The 19,374-nt window shown below is 48.3% G+C and overlaps 1 protein-coding gene across 14 annotated transcripts in view; it reads left to right on the top strand.

Moving 5' to 3' along the window:
• Positions 1–19,374, top strand: part of SMOX (spermine oxidase) — a 61,581-nt gene that overhangs the window by 32,939 nt on the left and 9,268 nt on the right. For 3 of the 14 annotated variants that reach the window (XR_010836606.1, XR_010836607.1, XR_010836605.1), the window contains exons 4-8: positions 1,254–1,427; positions 1,590–2,349; positions 3,265–3,425; positions 11,613–11,668; positions 12,229–16,159. Coding sequence is in view for 7 of the 14 variants with exons in the window: in XM_059038892.2 (XP_058894875.1) it covers positions 1,254–1,427; positions 1,590–2,349; positions 3,265–3,425; positions 5,265–5,354; positions 5,799–5,936 (1,323 nt within the window). In the remaining 7 variants the exon portion in view is untranslated. Of the gene's footprint in view, positions 1–1,253; positions 1,428–1,589; positions 2,350–3,264; positions 3,426–5,100; positions 5,355–5,798; positions 6,275–11,612; positions 11,669–12,228; positions 17,225–19,374 lie in introns of those variants that run through there. The other 11 variants (XR_009331177.2, XR_010836604.1, XM_059038892.2 and 8 more) reach the window with 9 other exon arrangements.

Raw genomic sequence — 19,374 nt, 5'->3', positions numbered from 1 at the left:
GCCTTTCCAAAGTCCTCTCTTGCAGCTGTCTTTCTCCTCACTGCCCACTTCAGCAAGACAGAGCCACTTTGCATCTTACACTCTCCCTCTCCCTTGTCTTTGAATATGCTGTTCCTTCTGCCTGAAATACTTTCCCTCTCCTTTCCACTGCTTACTTGGCTATCTCCTGACTGTCCAAGGTTGTCTGAGCTGAACTCACAACCCCTGGGTTCTTTCTTGTCACAGCACATCATATAGAAACAGCTCAGTTACAATATCTCTCCAGCTTGAGTGAGGACAGGAGCTTGGTTCCATGTCTGTCTTCTTCAACATTACAACTTGTGTTGGGCACATAGCCCAGTAAATGTTTGTTGAGTGAGTGTTGGGGCTCAGACCTTGCCCTTTGGGGATCCCAGCCTGACTCAGGACTGGCTTACTTTCCTCAGGGAGACCTGCCCAGTGTTTGTTGGGAGTTATGTATCAGGCAGGCAGGGGAGGCAATAGGCCCCCACTCCAAGGGACTGTTCATTGCTTTTTGTTGATGAAGTATGGTTTGGAGTTCTTGCCAAAATATGCCCGTGAAATGTACTTCCATTCCTTGGTGCACTGGGGCCTCCTTCCTCTCCACATGCCCTACCCCAACATGGCCATCTTCCTTAAATGTGTCTGGGTCCTGCAGTAAAGGGGGCACTTTGTGTGGATCTGAGTATGATTGGGAGGGTCTCCTGAAAGATCAGATTTCAGGGCCCCTTCTGCTCCCTCTTCTCTAAAACACTGGCCAGGCCACAGCTCCAGACTGCCCTCCTGGGATAGGGTAAAGCAGATACACTTGAGCAGGAATGTCAGGGGAAGAATTTGTGCATTTGGTTCTTGGAAAAGGGAAATGTGTGTAGACCTGGGTTCTTCAGTGGGCAGTATGCTCAGCCACGTAGAGCACATGAAGGGGCAGTTCCTTCCCCGCAGACTGTATAGGCACCAGACATTTCACTTTGTTCTAAGCAGGGGCTCAGCAAGAGAGCCTCTGGGACCCATCCCACCTCCTGTGTGTGGAGGCAAGGAAGCTGACTGCCCAGGTTCAGCCCCAAACCTCGATTTTGTTGGTTCAGCCTCAGTGCAGCACTGAGCACGACGTTGATTTACCAAAGGAGAGGCCCCGTGGGCTTAGCACATCCGGGAACACCTTGGAGGTGGTGACTACTGAATTGGAGCTCTTAGGTCTGAGATGGAGGTGGGATTAGTGAATGTGTTTTCAGTCTCCTGGGGTCTCTTTGTAGGTCTATAACTTGACCCAAGAGTTCTTCCGGCACGGTAAACCAGTCAATGCTGAGAGTCAGAACAGCGTGGGGGTGTTCACCCGAGAGGAGGTGCGCAACCGCATTAGGGACGACCCTGATGATCCAGAGGCCACCAAGCGCCTGAAGCTCGCCATGATCCAGCAGTACCTGAAGGTATCTTTGCCATCTCGGAGCTCTGTTGAGTACAAATGCCAGAGTGAGGAAGACTGACCCTGGGGAATCTGGGTCCGAGGAGGGCGGCACTGCCCTAAAGTCCTGCTCCTACCCCTGCCCAGCCTTGGCGGTCACCTGGCTCCCCTCTGGCTCTTCCCACAGGTGGAGAGCTGTGAGAGTAGCTCGCACAGCATGGACGAGGTGTCCCTGAGCGCCTTTGGGGAGTGGACTGAGATTCCCGGTGCCCACCACATCATCCCCTCGGGCTTCATGCGGGTTGTGGAGCTGCTGGCTGAGGGCATCCCGGCCCACATCATCCAGCTGGGGAAACCCGTCCGTTGTGTTCACTGGGACCAGGCCTCGTCCTGCCCTCGGGGCCCTGAGATTGAGCCCCGGGGTGAGGGTAACCATAATCATGACACTGGGGAGGGCAGCCAGGGTGGAGAGGAGCCCCAGGGGGAGAGGCAGGATGAGGATGAGCAGTGGCCGGTGGTGGTGGAGTGCGAGGACTGTGAGGTGATCCCGGCGGACCACGTGATCGTGACCGTGTCGCTGGGCGTGCTCAAGACGCAGCATGCCAGCTTCTTCCGGCCAGGCCTGCCCGCTGAGAAGGTGGCTGCCATCCACCGACTGGGCATCGGCACCACCAACAAGATCTTTCTAGAATTCGAGGAGCCCTTCTGGGGCCCCGAGTGCAACAGCCTGCAGTTTGTGTGGGAGGACGAGGCGGAGAGCCACACGCTCACTTACCCACCCGAGCTCTGGTACCGCAAGATCTGTGGCTTCGATGTCCTCTACCCGCCTGAGCGCTACGGTCACGTGCTGAGTGGCTGGATCTGTGGGGAGGAGGCCCTTGTCATGGAGAAATGTGATGACGAGGCTGTGGCCGAGATCTGCACAGAGATGCTGCGGCAGTTCACAGGTGCGTCCCTGTCCCTGCCCTGCTGCCTGCTACATGGGCCTCGCTGCGTCTGCCCTCCTCCACTAGACCCTTTGAATCTCCTGAACTGTGTGCTAGCATCCTCGTCCCTAGGTTGTGACACTGAGGTGGTGTGCCCACTGGAAGAGATGCAGTAGGGTACTGCGTCTTGGCCTTGGCCTCCTAAATTGCAGGCTCTCCCCCTGCTTGGAACTTGAGACACTCAAAACCACAGGCTCTGTATTTCTTCTCTGTTTCTAAGGGCTGTTGGTGAAAAACTCAGATTTCACCGCAAAACTTCAGATTGCCGATTTCCTACTCATGTTGTCTTGCTAAGAGATGGATTTGTGGGTTTTTTTGTCTGATTTTTAGTTGAACATCTTTCCTCCACTATCCCAGAAGAGCCTCACAAGAACCCCTGAAGTTGGAAGGGGGAACATTATTATCTGGAATATTTTTTTTTTTTTTTTTTTTTTTGTGGTACGCGGGCCTCTCACTGTTGTGGCCTCTCCCGTTGCGGAGCGCAGGCTCCGGACGCGCAGGCTCAGTGGCCATGGCTCACGGGCCCAGCCGCTCCACGGCACGTGGGATCCTCCCGGACCGGGGCACGAACCCGTGTCCCCCGCATCGGCAGGCGGACTCTCAACCACTGCGCCACCAGGGAAGCCCTGGAATATTTTTCAGATAGGAAAATTAAGGCCCACAGAGAGGAGGTATTTTGCTGGGGGTCACAATGAGGCGTTGAGGGGTACACAGCTTGAACCCCAGCCTCCACCCCTCCATCCTCCATGTTTATCTGTAGCAGCCTGGCCTTCCTGGAGCCCTAGAGGTAGAGTGAGAGTTGTCTTCTCAGGGGTGTCTTCTGTGTGCAGCCATTTTATATTCTCCCTCCCCTTGGCTCTTCTCACTCCCCAACAGGGAACCCCAACATTCCAAAGCCTCGGCGAATTCTGCGCTCGGCCTGGGGCAGCAACCCCTACTTCCGGGGATCCTATTCATATACACAGGTGGGCTCGAGTGGGGCAGATGTGGAGAAGCTGGCCAAGCCCTTGCCATACACAGAGAGCTCCAAGACAGCGGTGAGTGTGGGTGTGCTGGGTATGTGAGGGGTGCAGAGTGAGGGGATCTGTGAGGGGTGTGGTGGGCATTTTGTATGTGTGTTTGGTCCAGGGGAGGAGTGGAGGGTAGTGTTCACTGAGGAATGCCAAGGTAAGATAGATGGAGTAGCTCCCATAATGAAGGAGAAAACAAGAAAATGTGCACTTAACATCTGGAAGAACAGAGTCAAATTGAGATGTGTTAAACTTTCTTGAGGTTATAAAAACTGAGCCATTTAATGCTGTGCTATCCAATATGGTAGCCATTAGCTTTAAAGTAATAAATCCAACATTTTGTTTGTCAGTTGCACTAGCCACCTTTCAAGTTTGAGAGCCATCTGTCACTCATGGTTACCATGTTAGAGTGTGTCACTATAGAGCATTTCTGTCATCGTGGAAAGTTCTTTTGGACAGCACTGACTGAGTATGTTTTGTTTATTTTCCCCAATATGTTTTAGAAAATAAAATTGAGAATACTGACCCTCTCCCAAATTACATCAACTATGTAATAATATACACAGAAAAATAATAAATTGAAAAGAAATTATATATTTCTGTTCCCATGAAGTAAATTTTGAGTTTCCCCCACCAAGCATACACATACAATAAATGTTAAAACCCCAACAGAATTATATTTAAAATAATTCTTTGGTGTAATTGGTGAAGAAGTTTGTAGTCAACCAATATGTGTTGTGCCTGCCCTGGCTGTGCTCAGGGGGAGAGAGGAAAAGGCCTTCACTGCTGCTATAGCCATCCTCCTGAAAAGCACACCTTTTCTTGTCACCTGCAGCAGTTAGGACTAGTGCATATAACAAAAAGTAAAACAAAACAATCTGTGGTTTAAACAAGATGGAACTTTACTTAGGTCACATAAAAGGAAATCCGGAGGTAGGTGTCAGGGCCCAGTATCAGTAGTACCTGGCTCCATCTTCCAGGCCACCTCGTGGTCCCAAGAGGGCTGTGGAGGCTGGTGCTCTCACTCTCATATCTGTGACAGGCTGATGGGTAAAAGAAGGGAACCCCTGGGCTGAGTCACTGTTTCTAAGCAACAGTGCACTTGAAGTTGATTGGCTAGAACTTAGTCACATGACTCCACCAGCTGCTAGTGGGATACTAGGTTGGGATACATCTTTTTTTTTTTTTCCTGGATGGCAATGGAACCAGTTAAAAGACAGGATTTTTGTTACTGAGGAGAAAGAGAATGGATGTGGGAGTAGGGAGCTTTCCCTCTGCCACAATATGTGCCCCCTTTTCAGCTTAACCACCTCTGTGGGCTCTTTGTTAGTGGGTTAAAACCTCACTACTTAAGGTGGGTGGTCCATGGACAAGGAGCAGTGGCATCATGTGGGAGCATGTTAGATGTGCAGACTCTCAGCCCACCCCAGACCTGATGAATTAAAAACTGCATCCTACCAGGGTCCCCAGCTGGTACCTTTGCACATTCAGTTTGAGATGTACTGGAATAAAATCCGAACTCAAGTTTGGAATGCAAGCATTAGTTCTTTGCTTGGAACCCACCTAAACAGCCTCCTTTCTTAAGGTTAAGCCCTGGCTATACCAAAATTCTCACTGTCTCCTAGACCAGGCCTGTTTTGGTGCATTTTTGCCCCCATTTTTCCTTCTTCCTGAAACGTCCTTTGCCTGTTTATTTATCCAGCATCTTCCGAGAAGAAGCCCAAAGGTCCTGTCCTCTGGGAAGCTTTGTGTGATCTCCCTGACAGTGGGCCTCTTTCCTGGGCTCTCAGCACCTCGCCCAAACACCCATCACGTCACGTATGACGCCATTTAGTAATTGGGTTTCGTGTCTGGCTTCCCCACCAGCAAGGAAGCTCCTCAAAGCAGCTGCCTGGTCACCTTTTATCTTCCAAGTGCCCAGAACAGTCCCTGGAACCTAATAGAGGCTCCATAAAGGTTTGTTAAATTACTGCCTAACTTTATTGAGTGCTTATATTCTTTCAGGTTCTGAGTCCTTTAGATACATTATTTCACTTAATTCTTACACCCACCCTCAGAAGTAGAGGGTATAAACCCATTTTGGAGATGAGAAAATCAAAGCTTAGGGAGGTTAAATCATTCCCTGAGTTCACTAGTAAGAGGCACAGTGAGTCTCTGAAATTGTAGAGACAGGACTCATGAAAGCCTCAGAGCAGAAAGGACTGAGGCCTGGATGTTTGGGGAAGAAGCAGGGGAAGATGGGCAGGGGGATAGGCAACTCCTCATCCTGTGGAAATAGCAGTACCTGAATCTCAGATGCCTGCTTATTACTCTCTGACTTGTAGTATGGATGGGTGGTTCTGGGGCAGACAGGTAGCCTTTCTTGCTCCTCCACCTTCACTTCCCTGTCCCCTTGCCCAGCCCATGCAGGTGCTGTTCTCAGGTGAGGCCACCCACCGCAAGTACTATTCCACCACCCATGGTGCTCTGCTCTCTGGCCAGCGCGAGGCTGCCCGTCTCATTGAGATGTACCGAGACCTCTTCCAGCAGGGGACCTGAGGGCCTCCTTGCTGCTGAGCGTGTTCCTTAAAGAACCACTAACTTGTGACTGTCAGCCCTTCCCCTTGCTGTTGTGTACTCCTCATTTCCTAATCCTCTGGAGAATGGATTTGTATCTTTTGTAGAGCTAGACATCTAAATGGCTTCAGACCTGGCCCTGTAGCTTTTCCTTTTCTCCTTGCTGGGTGGTGACCAGGGTGGGGTCTGTTGATTTACCTCTGTGCTCTGACCTCTGACCTCCCCATGCCTCCCCTCATCTCCGAACTTGTTATTGTAAGTGCCTTCAATACTCTGCATTTTGGGATAATAAAAGAGGCTTGCCCTTCCTGTGCTCCTCAGCTTCTCTCTTCCGTTTTCTTAGCCTTGTGTGTGTGTGTGTGTGTGTGTGTGTGTGTGTGTGTGTGTGTGTGTACGTGTGTCTGTGTTTATCTGTCATATCCTCTTTGAGTGAAGGGATGGTGGGGGGCGCTGTGGTCTGGCTAAACCCCCAGGAAGGAAGGTGCCTGCCTTTAGTGGAAGGGGCATCCCCTCACCCCAATCTGTTTGTGGTTGTTTCCTTTCCTGCCTGTGAGACCCCTCTGGAGTAAGGGCCCCTTACTGCCCAGCCTCAGCTCCTTCAGGACAGGCCTGGGTCTGCCTGTTGGCCATTTGCCAGACTTCTCAGAGCCTGATCGGGTAACATGGCCACATGGAGTGAAGGTGAGTTTTATGGGAGGGGACACCTGTTGTGGCTCCATGTCAAGCTCAGATGTGTTAATTATTAATCAGTGTCACCTGGCCACAGGGCCCTGGGTCTGGCCCTTGGCTTAGCTGCTGTTGACTTCTAGGAAGGTGGATAGTCTAGCCATTTTTCTGCTGAGTGAAAACACACACACTCACATATACACCCCTTATATACCCCCACACATGTACATCACTCCCACACAGATACACTACCCCACAACCTTACACCTATACGCAACTACACCTATGCACATGCATAAAACCTTAAAGAACATTTAGTCATTTTCTTACTCCAGATTTCTAGTGACAGAGTTTGAATTCTATAGGGTTGAGGGGTTGGGTAGTGGAGGAAGTGATGAAAAGTCAGGTGCACCCAATGGTCTAACTCTGTATGAACTTAGGTTGGGTCCACTCTTCAGAAGTTTAGGACAGTGCCCTTGATATGACTCTACATCCTTTCTGCCTTCACCTCAGGTTGTGATGGACATGTCTAACACATAGATATATCTCTACACACCTCCCTCCACCTGCCTGCACATCCCTACATGCACACCTTCCTACATGCATATACACCCCTACACACACACCTACATGGACATATCTAATAGGCATCCTTGCTTTGCCAGGGTTGACCCACCAGACATCCCTCTTGGAGTTTATGTCAGGGATTCATGTTCACCTGATGCATAACTTGAAAAACTGTAAGTATATATTAAAAAAATTTTTTTGAATAGAGGATCTTTCAATGTAGTTCAAGCTCTAAAGTCATAAAAGGACACACTGAACAACCTCCTCCCACGCCTGTCCCCAATACCATTGCCACTTCCAATGGCCCCATGTTATTAGTATCTTGTGTATCCGTTTTTAGATGTCACTGTAAATGTATACTGTTCTCTTTCCTTTTTATGCTAAAGTGACAAAGTATTCATCCTGATCTGCATTTTGCTTGTTGTAGTTAACATAATGTTGTAGTTAACATATCTTGGAGATATTTCCATAACCATACTTAAATGGACAATGTAAATTTGCATCTTACTTTGGTCAGAGAGTGTCTATCTCCTTCCTGGCCAGAGTTACTTTGCAGGAAGCACCTTCTATTAACTTCACCTTTGGAGGCACTGATCCAATCATGGACCCTCCCCATGTCCTGGATTTTCCCCACCATCTGTGCTGGGGAAAGTGGTGACAGAAGTGGCTCATCCCATAAGTATGGGGGATGAAAGTAATACGTAGAGTCTCTGGATCACAGGTGTAGGAATTTTGAAGAACTCTATGAGGGTGAAGGGCTGGAAATGTTTATTTGGTGATTGCATGTTGGGGAGCTTCAGGTGTGCGCGTCAGGAGGGTAGTCGTTAAGTGCTGGAGGTAGAGTCTCTTAATTTGGCATGGATGCCAGCTCAGGCTGGGGAGGGTGATTCATCCCATGGGGAAGCAAAACCTCCAGAGAGTTAAGTAATGCAAGTAATGTGCTTAAGATCACTCAGGTAGGTGGTGATGCTGAGACTTGATCCTAGGTCTGTTTGGTGCTACAGTGCAGGCTTATTCTAGTTATTATGTGATAAAAAGAAGAGGCTGGTGCCATCAAAAAAAAATTAGGCCATTACCAGACAGAGTGGAACTGGGTACAGCCACACTGGGAGACTGTGGTGGCAGATTCTACTAAAGCAGGCCATGTGCCTGCCAGCATTTCCACTCCTGGGTATATACCGAAGAGAAATGAGTGCATATGCCCACCAGAAATATGTACCAGAGACTAGATGTACCAGGGACACAGGATGAGTTCCTTGCTGTGATTAGGTTCCTGAAACAGCCATGGCATTGATTGAAACTCAAATGACTCTTAGTGGTGTCTAATATGGCATGCTTAGGCCAACACCTGTGCCTATGCCTGCTATACAATTTCTGTCACCTGTGGGAGGTCACTTGAGAGGAAAGTTCTTTCCTGGCACTGGATTCTATGTAGAATTTGTTGCATGGTTTCTTGTGCTGTGGGCATTAGTGAATCCATGGGCATGGTGTTCAGTTGTGGCTTTGTGGAAGCCTCAGAAATGTTCCTTCAGGGGGCTGGGTTACTTGGCAAATAACTGTCTCTTTCCACTGTTGCTGCTCTGGAACAGGTGAGCAGTATTAGCTCCCCCTTCATGGGACCCACTTGGAGCCTTACCTACAAACAAAGGTAGGAGTGAAGTGCCTTTGGTTTGAGTCACTATGCATTTGCTCGGGCTGTCAGGATGAGCCCACAGGTGATCCCAAGGTGCAGAGTGAGGTGGGCTGCTGGTTCAGTTCTAGAGAACTGCCTGTCTAATTAATGGTCTGCCAAACATAATGGTATATTCACATGAAAGCCGTGTTTTCTCATAATGACCAGCTGGTGTCCCTTCTTCCATGCTTGGCCCTTTTAGCCTGTTCTCCACACAGCAGCCAGTGTGACCCTTTAAACTATATGAATCCAGTTATGTGCTTCCCTGGTTTCCAGTGATTCCCATCATACTGAGCATAAAAGGTGATTTCCAATGTCCTGTGTGATCTGTTCTGTGGCCCCCACTTCCTTCCGTGGCCCCCTTCTGTTGGCCCTAGCTGTCCCCTTTATCTGGAATGCTTGCCCCCAGGTAGTGCAACTCTTTCCCTCACTGCATTCAGTTCTCTAATCAGCTGTCACTTCTCTAGGAAAACTTCCCTAAGCACCCCATTTCACAGCACTCCCAGCACTCTTTGTCCCTCCCCTTGCCTGTTTCTTCATAGCCCTTCTCTTTCCATGATGTCATATATTTTTTTGTTTATTTGTCCATCTGTCCCCCCCACCCCTTCCCCAGGATGTAGGTTACATTGTCCAAAATAGTACCTGGTATATTGGGTTATCAATGAATATTTGCAGAACGAATGAACAAGTGAGTGAAGAAGCTGAGCGGAATGGCGTCATCCCCCAGACCCACCCTTGGTGCTGGCCAGCAGTCCTCATGGGCTTCCCTTATCAGCTTCCCTTCAACTCTGACACCTCTCCTCCCCCACCAACTGTCAACAGGCACCATAGTCTCCTGCTTCATGGACAAAATAGAAGCCACCTGGAGGCAGCTTCCTCAACAAATCTACAAACTGCTAGCCTTCACATCTGTCCTTTTAGACCAGGGATCCCCAACCCCTGGGCCAAGGACCAGTACTGGTCCATGGCCTGTTAGGAACCGGGATGCACAGTAGCAGGTGAGTGGCAGGTGAGTGAGCGAAGCCTCGTCTGCCGCTCCCCATCGCTCCCCATTGTTTGCATTACCGCCTGAACCATACCCAAGCTCCGCTGGTCTGTGGAAAAATTGTCTTCCACGGAACCGGTCTGTGGTGCCAAAAATGTTGGGGACTGCTGTTTTAGACCTTTCCCAGGCATGATGGAAGTGTGTGACCCATCACTTGTGCATCCCATGCCCCAAACTCAGGGACTTTGCTTGTCCTTTCCTATCCCCATTCTCTCCACTCCATGCTTGCCACCCACATTTCAGTGTCCTCACATCTTTCCCATCACCAACCCTCATCTTACTCCCACTTTTCATTGCCTCTCTTTTGGCCAAGCATCACGTTAGCATTTCCTACACTTGCATCCTTACTATCCTCACCCTAGCAGTGGTTGGTGGGGGTCCTCAGGCTGCAGAGGGAGACACAGGAAGGACTGGGCTGGCTCTCCTTTCCATGGCTGGGAGGACCTGTAGGTCTGTGGAAGGACAACCTCATGGGCTGAACCACATCCTTTGGCGCCATCTGCTGGCCATTTTGGAATGCAACCCTCTTGCTGCACAGGGAACATTTGTGTCCTGGATTCGGTGAGCTTTTCTGAATAAAAAAAAAAAAAATTCAGTGAATCATAGAAAGTACCTTTAATTATTGCTGAATAAGTTAATAAAGTAAGATTGCAACTTATTCTAGAGCACCATTTGTTTTTCATTCTTAACCTTTTGTAAAAAGGGGCCTTGTTGGCCCCCAAGATATTTTCTTTTTCTTTCTTTCTTTCTTTCTTTTTATTTTTTTGTAGTACGCGGGCTTCTCACTGTTGTGGCCTCTCCCGCTGCGGAGCGCAGGCTCAGCGGCCATGGCTCACGGGCCCAGCCGCCCCCACGGCACGTGGGATCTTCCCAGACCGGGGCACGAACCCGTGTCCCCTGCATCGGCAGGCTGACTCTCAACCACTGTGCCACCAGGGAAGCCCTATTTTTTTATTTTTTATTTTTTTCGGTACGCGAGCCTCTCACTGTTGTGGCCTCTCCTGTTGCGGAGCACAGGCTCTAGATGCGCAGGCTTAGCAGCCATGGCTCACGGGCCCAGCTGCTCCGCGGCATGTGGGATCTTCCCGGACCAGGGCACAAACCCGTGTCCCCTGCATCGGCAGGCGGACTGTCAACCACTGCGCCACCAGGGAATCCGATATTTTCTTTTTTATTCATTCATTCATTCGTTCATTCACTATTTTGTTCATTTAGCAGACTTCTGTGTGTCAGCTTCTGTGCTAGAAAGGTTTAATTATGCTTCAGTAAATAAGTTTATTAAGTAAATAAGCAGTATGAATTTATTTTATTCCCTAAGTGAATCTGGACTGTATGATTTCAATTTTTTTAAGTTTGTTGAGGTTTGTTTTATGGCCTAGGATATGGTCTATCTTGGTATATGATCTGTGGTGCTTGCAAAGGATGTGCAGTGTGCTGTTGTTGGGTGGATTGTTCTGTAGATGTTGATCAGATACTGCTGGCTGACAGTGTTGTTGATTTCCTCTATATCCTTGCTGATTTTCTGTCTAGTTCTATTGATTGTTGAGAGAGTAGTTGAAGTGTCCAATTATAATTGTGTATTTCTTTATACTTTCAACTCTATCAGGTTTTTTGTATTAATAGACTTTTTTAAGAACAGTTTTAGATGTACAGAAAAAGTGAGTATATAGACCCCATCTCCATTTTCCCTATTATTAACATTTTACAGGACTTCCCTGGTTGTCCAGTGGCTAAGACTCTGCGCTCCCAATGCAGGAGTCCCAGGTTCGATCCCTGGTCAGGGAACTAGATCCCACATACTGCAACTAAGAGTTTGCATGCTGCAACTAAAGACCCCACATGCCACAATAAAGACCCTGCATGCCACAATTAAAGACCCCACATACTGCAACTAAAGATTCTGCATGCCGCAACTAAAAGATCCTGCATGCCGCAACTAAAACAGATCTCACGTGCTGCAACTAAAAGATCCCGCATGCCGCAACTAAAAGACCCCACATGCCGCAACTAAAAAAAATCTTGCATGCTGCAACTAAAAGATCCCCATGCCGCAACTGAAAAAGATCTTGCATGCTGCAACTAAAAGATCCTGCATGCTGCGATGAAGATCCCATGTGCTGCAACTAGGACCTGGTGCAGCCAAACAAATAAGTAAATAATAAATAGATAGGTAGATAGATAAAATATTTTAAAAATCCAACTACAGAAAAAAATCTTATATTAATATGGTGCATTTGTTATGATCAATGAACCAATATTGGTATATTATTACTAAATAAAGTCCATAGGCTAAATGAATAAACTAATGTCTTTTTCTGTTCCAGAATTCCATCCAGGATGCCACGTTACATTTAGCCATCATGTTTTGTTAAGTTCCTCTTGGTTGTGATGTTTTCTCAGACTCTCCTTGTCTTTGATGATCTTAACAGTTTTGAGGAGTATAGTCAGGTGTATTGTAGGATGGACCTCTATTAGAATTTGTCTGATGTTTTTCTCATGACTAGACTGGGGTTATAGATTTCTGGAGGAAAACCACAGAGTTAAAGTGCCATTTTCATCTCATCATATGACCTTGATCACTTTGCTGAGATAGACTTTGTCAGGTTTCTGTACTGTAAAGTTATCTCCACCACCCACCTCCCACCCCGCACCATCGTACTGTCCTCTTTGGAAGGAAGTCGCTTTGCAGCCCACACTTAAGGAGTTATGCTCCCCTCCTTTAGAGTAGAGTATCTACATAATTTATTTGGAATTCTTCTACATATGAAAATTGTCCCTTCTCTTCCCTTACCTCTCTCTATTTATTAACTTATTCAATCATTTATTTATATCAGAATGGACTCATGGATATTTATTTTATACTTTGGATTGTAATCTAATACTACTTTATACTGTTGTTAAATTGTTCCCACTTTGGTCTCTGGGAGCTCTTTCATTTGGCTCCTATGTCCCTTTGACATGGCCCCATCAATGTGTGGGATTTTGTTCTTTTGGGGGCACTTCCTTACTTTCTGGCACTATAAGATGCTCCAGGCTTATCTTGTATATTTCCTGCTTCTTTCATTGAAACAGCCATTTCTCCAGGGAACCCTGATTCCTTTTAATAGAGCTTGTTCTAGTTCCGGGCAAAAGCTAGATTGGTTGCCACTTGTGGTTGTTAATGGCAAAAGTGACCTCAGTTCTTCATTTCTCCCTGCTTTGCTGTGTGATCTTGCATCTCCTCCCACTAAAGAGGTTGTTATTGGCTGAATTATGTCCCCTCAAATTCATGTGTTGAAGTCCTAACCCAGCTCCCTATAATGGGTTAAAGATTATTCAGCAATTATTCAATCGCTTTCCTCTTCTCTGGGAGCAGAATATATTTTCCTGCCCCATGGACTTTGGGCTTGGCCATCTGACTTGTTTTGGCCAACAGAAAATGAACAGACATGATATGGTATGAGCAGAAGCTTCCAGCATGCTTGCACAGTTGGGTTTGGCCTCTCGTTTGCTTGCCGTTTGTCATAAGAAGAACAGGTCCCTGATAGCTGATGTTTCAAGGAGAATATGGAGAAAGGGGAATAGATGTGAGCCTACAGAAGCCTGGAACCAAACCTACCGCCTGCAGACAGACACATAAACAAGAAAAACAAATGCTTGCTCTTATAACAAGAGTGGCTTGTTTTGCAGCATTATCATGGCAATAGTTGACAGTTACACCTCTCTATGGGGGAGTCATCTAGCACAAGAGGGATATTTCTAGGCACTAGTGATAGAGTGAGCAATGGCCCATAGACTGGGAAGCCACCCATGGTACAGGGTGGTACAGTTCCAGCAAAGGGGCCTGGCAGGAATGGGCCAAGGGATTCAGATTCCTGGAGGATTCACTTCATGGCTTGACTCTGGCTTAAGGAGCTGGAAGAGATAGAAGCCAGTGGCATTTTTTTAGTTTGGTTCTACCAGACTGAGGAAAGATCTTCTAACTGCCACTGCCCAGTTCTCAGCTCACAAGGAAGAACTTTGTTCTAAAAATTCAGAGTTGCTGCTACTCCTCTTCCACCAAATGGAGCACCTGAGAAACTACAATGTTTCCCTCTGCTCTCAAGGTCCCTTCTGACCCAGACCCACAAGCTTGGACAGTATTAAAGTCTTTGCTGAAGGTAGAAAGTTCCTGCAGGGAATCAGGAGGGTGGGTGATCATTACTGTGTTCTCAGCTGCTCAGAAAACAATTCTTGGCAGTAGGACAGTCCTCGCTAATCTGATCATACCAGGTCTCCTCCTAAGTTAGGACTTTGCACCTGCTGTTCCCTCTGCCTGGAATTCTTTCCCCCAGCAATCTGCATGGTTTACATCACTACCATCTTCAGGCCTTTTCTCACACATCACCTTCTACCTGAGACCTTCCCTGGGTACTCAAACTGAAAGTGCAACATCCTGTAGCCTCAACACTTCCTGTTCCCTTTCCCTGTTATATTTATTTTGCTTATCACCATTTACTATATGTTTTGTTGTTATTACCTATCACTCCTGTCTCTCCTGAAATGAGAACTCCATGGAGACTGACATTTTTTTTTTTTTTTAATGAATGTATCCCCATTGACTGGGCACATAGTAGGTGGTCAGTAAATATTATAAAATACATGCATTGTTTATTGACTGTCACCTGGCCATTTGTTACTGGTTGAGAGGCATCAGAGGGCACCTGGGCCCATCTGAGCAGGTGTATTTCCCACCTGGGGTTGGAGGAATACCAAATGCCTAATCTGTAAGAGGCCCAGGCATTTGGCACTTGTAGGCTTGTCTACTAGGGTGACTATTCCCTAAGAGCTTGGACATAAAATCTCTCAAGACTGGCTTTTGAGGGTTCCACTCTGAAATGGACCCATGATAAATGAGATTAGAGACAAGTAAAGCAAACTTAAAGGTACAGAGTAAGACAAAAGCCTGGGATTGAAGCATGAGATGGGAGGATGGAGAGGGATATATATGGAAACAGAGGCACAATGCACTGGGAGATGGAACCCTGGCCTGGGGACTGATCTCCATGCCTGGTGCACTAAATAAGTGACTCTCCCCTTTAACTTCCTGGCTTGGCCTCTGAACTCACTAGTGGCTTTCAGACCACAGTTTGGCTTCCCATCATGTTCATATATCATCATGAGGACATTGGCTTGTGTGATAGTTAAATTATAGTTCCCATTAAAAATGAGCACATTGGCTTTGGGCTTACGATCTTCATGTCCTAGTGAGTTAGGCCATCTGTGTCAGCTTATATGAGACTGTGGAACACTGACCAGACCCATTTTCTAGACCTGTAATACTGAGAACCTGCCCCGTGGCTGGGGGCAAGTTCATTAAGCAAATAATACCTCATTGAACCTTTTGGGGCACAGCCAGCCAGATGTTTTGTTGTGTCCCCTTTTACTTTTTACTAGTCTCTTTCAAAATCCCACACATTTGGTCAGTTAGGGAAAATGTCCTTGAGGTAGAGAGCTTCCAAAAAAAACCCCCTTGTGTTTTGTTTGTGGTGAGAGGGGGAACTCTTAGCTTATGCTGTTTCAGATTAGATAACGGACACAGGCTTGCAGTGTGGTGACTCGCCTATGTGACAGACACTGAAAGCTGCCTGCCTGATATCCATTGCTTCCTCCTGCTGCCAGAATTGTGATTTTGTTCAGAACAGCAGTGTTTCCAACGGGAGGCAATGATCCACGTTGCCCTAAAGCAGGGTCGACAAACTTTTTGACAAAATTTTTTTTTTTTTTAATTTAGGCTTTGTGGGCCAAGAGATAACTTTCATACAATACACCTGTCATGAAATATTCTCTTGACTTTTTTTTCTCCAACCATTTAAAAATGTAAAACCCATTCTTAGTTCATAGGCTGTGCAGAGTCAGGTGGTGGGCTAAATTTGGCCCACTTTACAGACCTGTGTTCTAAACCAATCACTCCATCTGGTTTTTTATTTTACCAGTCTCCCTTGCAGGGTGGGCATGGCACCCACTTCTGGCCCTTAAGACCTAAGTGGAGGTGTGCTGGGGAAGGGTGGTTTGGGGCAAACTTTATTATCTTGATAAAAGGAGGCAGATTCCACAGCCCAGACCCTTCTCCTTTTTCCTCCTCATTGAATATGAATGTGAGTTATGGTGCCATTGGTCATGGTGAAGCAACAAGAAGGATAAAAACCAACACACCGAAGACTATGAAGCAAAGACAGAAAGAGCTTGTGTGTGTGACTTACACTGCCAGAAACTACCTACTTCATAAATTGTCAGGTGAGAAAATTAATGACCAATGTTTAAGCAGCTTCCTTATTACTTGCAGCTGCATTTTTAGCTGATCCAGTGTGCTAGAGATGTCCTTCATTATGTGCTCCACCCCTCCCCCATCTAGGAGAATTACTTTACCCACAGACACTGGTACCCAGACAGCTGTGTTCTGTATCACATGCTCCATCTCATTCCCATCTGCCTGCTTAGCTGTTCAGACCTGACCTCAAATTAGTCAATCCATAGGCTGGCTAGTGAACCATGATCTTTGTGGCTGGTCTCGGGAATGAGAGCTGAGACTCCTATGGTTTCTGGCAGGACAGAAAAAGGTGGATGCAAACAGCATGATGGAGTCACATGAATGGTGAACTCCTGGAAGGAACGTCCACGAATGTCATGGGTGAGGTACTCCTCCAATGCATCCTTCCCTCCTGCTCCTGGCTCTAAAAGCTCAGTCTGTTGTGGCCCCAGTTCCCAGATTTCTTCTTGGTTCCAAATTCACCCCGGAATTCCTGCTTCGTTCTTCTCCAGACAAGAGCAATTTGAGAATGTAGGCCAGGGGCTTGTTCAGCACTCCCTTTGTTTCCCTGCTTCCACCAAGGGGTGGATGGGGGAAGGGAAGAAATGCCAGCCCAGACCTGCAGGAGAACTGAGTGAAGCCCCACTTTCCAAAGGTACCACCCCCAGCACCACCTGGGTCCACTGGGCTCCCCAGAGAGCTATTCTGAGCTGAGAGGCTACGGGACGGATTTAGCCTTTACAAGCATCTGGTTTTGTACTTCGCTGAACCACAAGAAGAAGAAAAAAAAGGAAATTCTTTTCCAAGTGGACAGTGAACATGTAACCTCCTGGGGGTATGACAGGATGGGAATAGAAACAGGGTCAGGAGGGCACTGAGGAGTCAGGGATCTGACAGGTCACCAAGGTCCCAGACCTTTCCCCAGGACCTGTCAGTGCCTGGAACAGGAGGGACTAAGGGACTAGCTTGTAGTGGTGGTAGTGGTGGTGAGGGGTCTGCAGGGGAGAGTGGGGCTCCAGGTGGGAGGGTTGGGTGGGCTGCAGGGCACCTGCAGCAGGAGGACTTCTTTCTGCAGAAGTCCAGGGTGTAGCTGGCTCTCAGGCTGGGGAAGAATACAGGCTCTAGCCCCTTGAGGATTGGTGGAACCAGCTGGGGGAAGGGTCTTGCAAAGATGGTGATGTCAGCCAGCTATCAGGTTGTTACTGGGGCAGTGTCCCAGGCAAGGGTAATGGGGCAACTCCATCAATCTAGGATTTAATGAACACTTATACCTAGTCTTGAGAAGCCCTGGGTCAGACAGTCCACTTCCTCATAGTGAATGAAAACATGGATTCTATCACTGGACTCTAAGCCAGGATGAGCTTGGTGTGAGCTACTGGAGAAGGCTGAGGGCTACTCAGGGCTTAATTCTGAACGGGGGGTCTGGGAAGAAGGTCTTGGGAAGATAATGGCGAGTGGAGAGGGCGGGGAGGCTCAGGGCCTCTGGGAGCGTGAAGCCTCAGCATCAGTGGCCTTGTCATGCCTGCATGGAGTAGAGGACATGGCTTTGCAGGAGGCTGGTGGGCTTGTATTTGAGGTATCTGGGGTCATCCAGGGGAGGGTGAACACACATTTAGAGCTAGAGTAGACCCTTGGGATCCATTTATGTACAATGGTCATTTAGATAATTTGGAGTGGATGAGATTGGGTAGCAAGTTGAGATAAGAAAAAAGAAAACCCTGGGGGACACTTAAGGGCATAGAGAGGCACCTGCACAGGAAGGGGAGAGAGAGAGAGAGAGAGAGAGAGGGAGAGGGAGAGGGAGAGGGAGAGGGAGGGAGGGAGAGAGAGAGAGAGAGAGTATGTGGTCAGGGGACCAGAAGATCCCAGGGGTGTGGTTCAGGCTGGGAGAGGAATATTTCAGGAAGCAGGGAGCAGCCACCAGTGTGGACTATGGCAGAGACGGGGGTGGAGAGGAGATTGGGGAAGTGAAAGGTCCCAGGTGACTTGCAAAGGCAGCCCTGGGGGATGCTGGGACAGAGGTCCTGGAAGGAGTGTGGGAAGCAAGCAAGATGGGTGGCAAGAGCCCAGCTGGAGAGGGAGGGCAGACTGGAGCTGGGGCCTTGGGAGGGAAGTGGGAATGCAGCTTTCTAAGGAATTACGTGTGTGTGGGGGGGGGGCGGGGGGGATTGGGCAAATACCAGTGCCCTTGGAGGCTTGCTTCTGTTTCTGTCACATTTCACAAGACCATCCTCCTTCCCACTCACAGAATCCTTCAGGCTTCACTCCATCCCTTGAGGATTGTGTAAAGGAACTCCTAGTCCCATATTGATGGGTACTGAGAGTCTTCCCCGCTCCCCCAGTCACCTTGACATTCCACAGGGGCCTCCTGCAGTCTAGGGCCCCATTTTTTATATGCACCTCAAGGACAGTCTCTTTAATCAGTTGTATGGGCTGGGCTGGGGTACCTGAGGACCTTCTCCCAGATGTCCCAGAATCACTTGCAAGAGACTACCTCCTCTAGAAGGGCTGTTGCTATTCCCTCCATTCCTTTTGGCCACTCCAGGACTCCTTGCCATGTCCTGAGAACAAGGTCAGCAGCTCAGTGTTTTACTGATGATTAGAACTGGGATGCTGGATGCCTCTGCTGTGGCACAGCCTCTCTGGGGCTCTGTAGCCCCACCCCCCTCTCCTGAAGGCTCCTTCCCTGTTGTGGAGGGCACAGAAGGAGGCAGCTGTGTGCAGAGAGTCCCGTGTGCAGGAGACACGAGCTGAGGCTTAAAGGTCAGATATGTTTTGCTGATTTATCATCAAGCCTAGAGAAAGTACTGGGCAAGCTGCTGACCCCACCTGCCTCTACACCCACTGTTATCCAGGACAGGGAGGCCCCCTAAAATCCTTCTGATGAAGGCTCCCTCCCTACATTTTTCCCTTGTTCTCACTGTTGACCTCCTGTGGGCTCAGCTGCCCTGGCATGTGGGAACCCTCTCAGAGACCCTCCCCTGCTGTTGAACCCCTGCTGGGGAGCCCAGAGTTCAATCCTCTGACACTAGGGTCTGCCTCCTTGCTGACCTTTGCTTTGACGATGGCCCCCACCTCTGTGAGAAGACTGTGGGGGCTGTGCCCAGTGTCCCCAGCTTTAGGGCAGCCAGTGTGCTGCAAGATGGGGCCCTCTTTGGGGTGTGCAACATGCTCCCAGTACCTGCCTTTAACTGCCCCTCCT

Source organism: Kogia breviceps, chromosome 14 (genome assembly GCF_026419965.1).
Source record: "Kogia breviceps isolate mKogBre1 chromosome 14, mKogBre1 haplotype 1, whole genome shotgun sequence".
Lineage (NCBI taxonomy): Eukaryota > Metazoa > Chordata > Mammalia > Artiodactyla > Physeteridae > Kogia > Kogia breviceps.
The sequence above is the reverse complement of the archived record's forward strand: the minus strand, read 5'-3'. Positions and strand labels throughout refer to the sequence as shown.